The 6,620-nt window shown below is 42.2% G+C and overlaps 1 protein-coding gene across 1 annotated transcript; it reads left to right on the forward strand.

Annotated features, from left to right (window-relative positions):
- ak6 (adenylate kinase 6) lies at positions 1 to 6,034 on the forward strand. The gene is made up of 6 exons (XM_032515747.1): positions 1 to 157; positions 239 to 314; positions 1,264 to 1,356; positions 1,543 to 1,601; positions 3,601 to 3,746; positions 4,764 to 6,034. Exons 2-6 carry the CDS (start codon positions 278 to 280, stop codon positions 4,951 to 4,953), a joined length of 525 nt encoding a protein of 174 aa, XP_032371638.1. The 5' UTR covers positions 1 to 157; positions 239 to 277; the 3' UTR covers positions 4,954 to 6,034.
- Positions 6,035 to 6,620: the final 586 nt, after the last annotated feature.

The following is a 6,620-nucleotide window of genomic DNA, read 5'->3' on the forward strand; positions in this document are numbered from 1 at the left end:
GATTGTCCATTGACGTAAAACTGACGTGAAGCCTCTCCGTTTACTGCAGTGTTTGTATAAATCTGCGAAGGCTGGCGAGTGTGTGGCGACGTGATAGCAAAAGTCTCGCTAGCTAGCTACCGCAAGTCTTCCATTTTGTCCGAGTCCTCTTTTTCAGGTTGGTTTTCGGACATTTCTAGAGACTAAAGAGTGTGTCTAGAATGCATGCAGCGATAATAAAGCGTATTTTGTCCTTTAGGTGGCCGTTGTCAAGACACGTGTTGGCCGCTAGCAAGCTATGAAGATGAGGAAGCGTCCGAACGTCCTGTTAACAGGTGACATGATTCTGATATCTACGTCTTTGAGGCAGATACCCGAGGCTGGAGGAGTGTCGTATATCTTGGATGATATTTGTTTTTTAGTGATATAATATTCGGGATATTTGGGGCATCACCTCATGTCTACCCATACATGAACTGTAATGTCAGGCTGGTAGTTGAGCATCTTCTCTCAGGAGTCATTGGTTCTCATTCACCAGAGGTTCTGTGTGGTCCTCGGGTCAAAATTGACCCGTTTTCAAAGATCTGGATCACAATAATTGGGTTTCTTTCAACCGAATTGCCCAAAAATAACATGGATGGATCCATACACGAAACGGGCTGTAATTATTGGGGGGGGGGGGATCACCAGACTCCTCCCGATACGATATCATCACGATACTTACGCCACGATACGATATTATTGCGATTTTAAACAGATTGCAATACTCTGCCATATACTGCAATTTATTACCTTTTTTCCAACTTCTAATTTTTCTCAATTTCAAATGACGTCCCCAAAAGGAAACTTAGTCAACATCTGTTTCATCTAAAAAGAAACCTTTTTTTTAACAGTACTTTTTATTGCTGCAAAATGGGACAAACTGACCAACACACATATATAATAAAAGATCCATACTTGGCGCCTGTGTATTGATACAGTATTGCCACTGAAAATATCGAGATACTATGATTTATCAATTTATTCCCCCCCATCCCTAGTAAGTATGCATCAACTGACACGCCTCTGATCTTAATTAATGGGGGAAAAAAGTAATTCATAAATTCTGGCTTATTTTTATTGACTATGAATTCCAATCATAAGTGGAAAACTAGCAGCGGCATTCTTGCTTAATGAATGGCCCATTGCCCCCCCCCCCCCTTTCTAGCACAGCCCCTGCATATCAAAGAGAGCAAGACTGAATGTATACATTCTAGAATTAATGTTAATCCTGCTCTCGTCCAGGTACCCCCGGTGTTGGAAAGACCACTTTGGGAAAGGAGCTGGCCCAGAGGACAGGGCTCACCTATGTCAACATAGGAGACCTGGCCCAGGAAGGTAAAAGCCCTACCCCAACGTTCACCACCATTTGAAACTACAGGATTGAACATCTTTCTGTTGAATCCCAAATCAAAACCCTGATTGGTCATTGTCTCTGTGTTGCTGTAGCTGGCCCTGGTTTTTAGACTTTGACTCAGAGACACCCTGAGACTGTTGTGATGATTCTGATTGTTCTCTCCCCAGGACAACTTTATGATGGCTATGATGAAGAGTACCAGTGCCCAATTTTGGATGAGGACAGAGTGAGTTAAATTCCCCATGCAAGCTGTGAACCTGGTTAGGATCTGATCTGTACTGCGCTACGGACACAACTAACTACTTACTAGGGCTGCACAATAATCAAATTTTAATCGCGATCACGATTTGGACTTCCCACGATCAAATTTGTGTGATCGAGCGATTATTTTTTATATAGCATCATTTCATAGAACGCTCCGGGTTTTTTTGCAAAGCCCATCTCCCGCTCCATAAAGCCGTCTGCTCATGAGCCAGTCAGAGTAGTTCCTGCACCCTGTGCAGCTAAGTTTCTAGATGGAGACAGTCCCAGAGGACAGAGTAGCGTAAGGAAAACTCAACAGATAGCAGTCGGTTAGACTCAAGATAGTGGCAGTGGCGTCGGTCTCAAGGTTTACCAGTTTACCATTTAACGCAACACTTTGTCCCATTTGTTGTTTTTCAGACAACAGCAGTGACCAGTGCTAGTCTGTGCTAGTAGCGTCTGTTAGCTGTTAGCTCTTCTAGGACGCACCGGCGCTAATGTCCTGCATCCGCTGCAATGCTGTTTATATGGATATGGTTTAATTTTGCGTTGAATGACCCATTTAGTCGGTAAAGCCGTGCCTGTGTGGGATCTTTTACGCTCTCTCGTCCTACTCTCTCTCCTCTTACTCTCCGCACCCGGCCACACAGCGGCCGCCGGTCCACTATTCTGATATTTGTCTACAGTTTTAATTTTTCATTAACACAGCTGTATATTGTTAAGTATGAGGGCGCAAACCTGTATTTGTACCAGTGTTCCCATGGTAACTCTGTTATCGCGGCCGCTACGGTGAAGAACACAGAAGAAGTTATTGAATGCAACTAACTTCAGTTGGTAGAGTAACGGTGTGAGACGGAGCTCCTGGACCTGGACCAGAGATGTGACCCATGGCCAGAATATCATAGTTCATAAAAATGCAGCGCAGTGAACGAACAGACGTTTAATACACACGACGTGTGTATCCGCCGTTCGACCCGTGCTGGACCCGTTCATAATGAGTCAGCCGTCTCTCTGTGAGTAGCGTCCATCACACTCCCTCTCGCAGTTATAAATAGCCTATGTGACAATAAAATTTGTTTTGGTTAAAATCAACAAATAATCGTGAGAATAATCGCGATCAAAATTTTGATCAAAATAATCGCGATTATCATTTTGGCCATAATCGTGCAGCCCTACTACTTACCCTGCTTGGCTTCCTAGTCTTCTTTCTTATCTGGTTCAACAGCAACATTAACCGCCCATGATGACATATTAAAGCTCGGGTCAGAATCTTAACATGAATAGGTTGGACTACAGATAAACGTTTGAGGTGGTAATGAGTCCTTTTTAAGTTGTCAACTGCCTAAATAAAGGTGGACTCTACTTAAGTTGAGCATTTCTATTACTTTGAGGGACTAATAAGAGACATGAAGTCTTTAAGCTGCAAAGGTCAAGATATCCTTAACTTTAGTCCTTAATATGCACCAAAAATATATCGTCTCATAATGCAACAAATGGCACCTTTTAACTAGAGCCACCTGGCAGGCTGTGTTGCCGTATGATACAGAGACATCAGTATCAACTAGTTTCATAACTAGGAATGCAACAATTATAGATTTTGTTGGTACGATTTATAGTCTGGAAAATAATCAGTTTCACAATTGTGATGATTATTTTCACTGCCACTGCACAAAATTACATGAACACTTTAAATTGTAATGTTGGTTATTGCTGCCTTTTGAAACAGAAATGACACAGTAACAGTTTGAATGTTTTGAAAATGGGTATACGATCAACCATTTTCATGTAAATTCTGAGACTAGATGAAGATCAGACAAGTTATAGGCTCAGTGATCCTCTTAATGGGGGCAGGCAGCTTACTCCCTCTGCGCTGTTGAATCTGAAAATGCTGACTGAACTAACGGGACTTAAATTCTTGCTACAGATTGAATTAGCATGGAAGATGTCAAACCTAAATGTTGGGACTTATTGTGATGCTGCAGGTGGTGGATGAGCTGGATGAAAAGATGGTAGAAGGTGGTGCAATCGTTGACTATCACGGCTGTGACCTGTTCCCTGAACGCTGGTTCCACATCGTCTTTGTCCTCCGCACAGACAACACCCAACTGTACACACGGCTAGAGAGCAGGTAACTTCCACTTCATTTCTCGTGTGTGTGTGTGTGTGGTGTGTACTAAACCTCAAACAGTGTCGGCTCCGGTCCGACTGAGGAGCATCCAACTGGTGCCAGCGGGATTTCAGGTTTTAGCTTTCCCCTTCTGAACAAGTCAAACCTTTGACATGTGCTAAGATCAAGAAGTGGCTAATGGTAGGAGTGCCAGTGTATGTGACGTGTACTCTGATTGGTTTAGCCCACGTCCTAGCCACTAACATGGAGGGGGCGGGCTTATGACCTGTACTGCAGCCAGCCACCAGGGGGCTACCCAGATGTTTTGACCCAAATTTTGACAGTCTTTCTGTTAATCCCTAGTAGGGCTGTGCAATTAATCAAAACATAATCATGATTATAATTTTGGCTTCCAATGATCCGGTGGGCCTGAACTGCAAATCACAACGGCAAATAAAACACAACGGCATCAACTTCTACCAGAAAAAGTAGGGCCTAGCTAACAGAGGACGGACCCTCCTGATTGGACAGACGGACTGTCTGTCTTTTAACAGGAAGTTAATGTCGTTGTGCTTGATAATTTGTTGAAGTGTTTTCATATCTTCTGTTGTGTTTTCCTATTTGCTGTTGCGTTTTTCTATTTGCTGTTGTGAATGGCACTTTAGGGCCACCGTACAATGATCACAGGTAGGTTCTAAATGGGGGGAAAAAGTTCAAATGGGAAAAGCATTAAGGGAAATTTCACAGTGAAAGTATTTTGCACTGGTGATTTAACGGTTTCACTGTTCGTTTTTTTTAAATTCATTAATTGGACGTCTTTCTAAAACTCTATCAGCAATTTTGAATCATGATTATTTTTTCTTCATAATCGAGCGGCCCTAACCCCTGGTCTGTACAGGCACGCTGGCCCTTGACTGCTTGAGACACCCCTGCCTAGTGCCTACCCCGCCAACCTTATTGTCTAACCCCTATGATAAGTTTAGTTGTACGCACAGTAGTTTGACTTTGTCTCTGTGTTGTCCTCCGTGTGACTGCCAGGGGCTACGCAGGGAAGAAGCTGCAGGACAACGTGCAGTGTGAGATCTTCCAGACCATCTACGAGGAGGCCATGGAGGCCTACAGCGAGGAGATCGTCCACCAGTTGCCCAGCAACACCCCCGAGGACCTGGAGCGCAACCTGGAGCAGATAGTTCAGTGGATCGAGCAGTGGATGAAGGACCACAACTAGAAGCTGAGCCCAGCCTGCTGCTGGCATCCACTGGCAGGACTGTCAATTTAAAAATGAATTGATTGTGGTTATTTTCCAACCTGCATTTATTTTCCTAGATTTTGCCATAAAGAAGACTGGTGATATATCCAAAGACTAATCACTTTGTTCAGTGTCTTCTATGACCTGCCTCTAGTTAATGGTTGGGCTTTAAAAGGTAAATGTCCTCTTAAAAACCGAAAGACACAAGGACTTGGTGACTCCAGTTGTCTGAAAACCCATCACGTGATTTGCAACCAGTGCAGACTGATATTTTATATAAAATGATGAAACTGCATTGTCAACATGTCTTAGTGATAATAACAACAGTTAGAGCTAGACCACAGGGCTTATAATAATGATGCACCTTATTTACAGTATTTGTCTAGATGTTAGAGTACTTTACAGCAGAAACACAGAAGAGCATACTGGACAAAGCAAACGTTGAAGTTTCTTTTTTTTAATAATTGCAGATATTTGGGCGCATGCACCACCAACTCCCATCATTTGAAACGTGGGCCCAGCATTGTTAACCTGTTTGTAGAAGGGCTGCATGCGTGTCAAAATGAACGGTGTATACAGACCGATGTACACAATCTGCTCAAGTGGGAATGATCTGTTTTTGTTATTGCAATAAATAGTTAAATAATCTGTTAATTCAAATATTTCTCTAAAGGGCAGCTGTTTTTTTCTTTTAAACAGGGTCCTTAAAAAGTAACATTTCTTCATCTTAATTTAAGGTCTTCAAGTCTTAATTTCGCTCGGCTATTGTCGCAAATAATTTTAAAACTATCTTAATTTTTCTACGTCAATGTAAAGCTACCTCTAATGCTCCCGCAGCGTGTTTTTGATTTTCTATAAAATTGAAATTATAACCTATAATTTTTAAAAAAATATAAATTAAGACATTTGCACCATAACTTCATGCAGAAAATAGGCAAATTGCAGAAAAATTCACCAAAATGCAGGCTATGAAGTGTTTGATGCTCGAAATTTCCATAAGAAGTGGAGATCTCAAAAAATGATGACAAAAAAAAGAAGTGGAGATCTCAACCCCCCCCCCCAAATGTTGAACCCAAAGTTACACCCTTGAATGCAACTTATTTTGCAGCCAATCTATATACCAGTCCTATACTTCAAATGAATTAGAAGCATAGGACTGGTATGGTAGCTGTTTCAGATGATGTTACTGGACTTTTTGATGTTCTGATATGGGTCTTAAATGTCATTGAAAATGGTCTTAAAAGTTCTCAAATGTGAAGTCCTGTAAAATAAAAGTAAGAAAAAAACTGTAACCTTCAAGTGCTGTTCATTAACGCCAGGATGTCACTTGATACGACCTTTTGTCAGCTGTGAGTTCCTGCTCCAGGTCCTGGAACCTATAATCTTTTCAAGCGTCATAAACACCTGAGAGAGAGAGAGAGAGAGAGAGAGAGAGAGAGAGAAGCCACACCTGTGCACGTGTACAGTACATACACTGTGTACAGTGACGTCACTGAGCTCCGCATTCATTGAGTTTGAAGGGAAGCTATGTTCAGAAAACCCTCTTCTCGCGGGGAGAAAGTGTGGACGACTTTAAGAAATGATGAGATAGACACTGGACGACGATGAGATGGATGGTGATGATGAAATCTGAATGCTGTCTGACA

The sequence above is a fragment of the Etheostoma spectabile genome, chromosome 5, assembly GCF_008692095.1.
Source record: "Etheostoma spectabile isolate EspeVRDwgs_2016 chromosome 5, UIUC_Espe_1.0, whole genome shotgun sequence".
Lineage (NCBI taxonomy): Eukaryota > Metazoa > Chordata > Actinopteri > Perciformes > Percidae > Etheostoma > Etheostoma spectabile.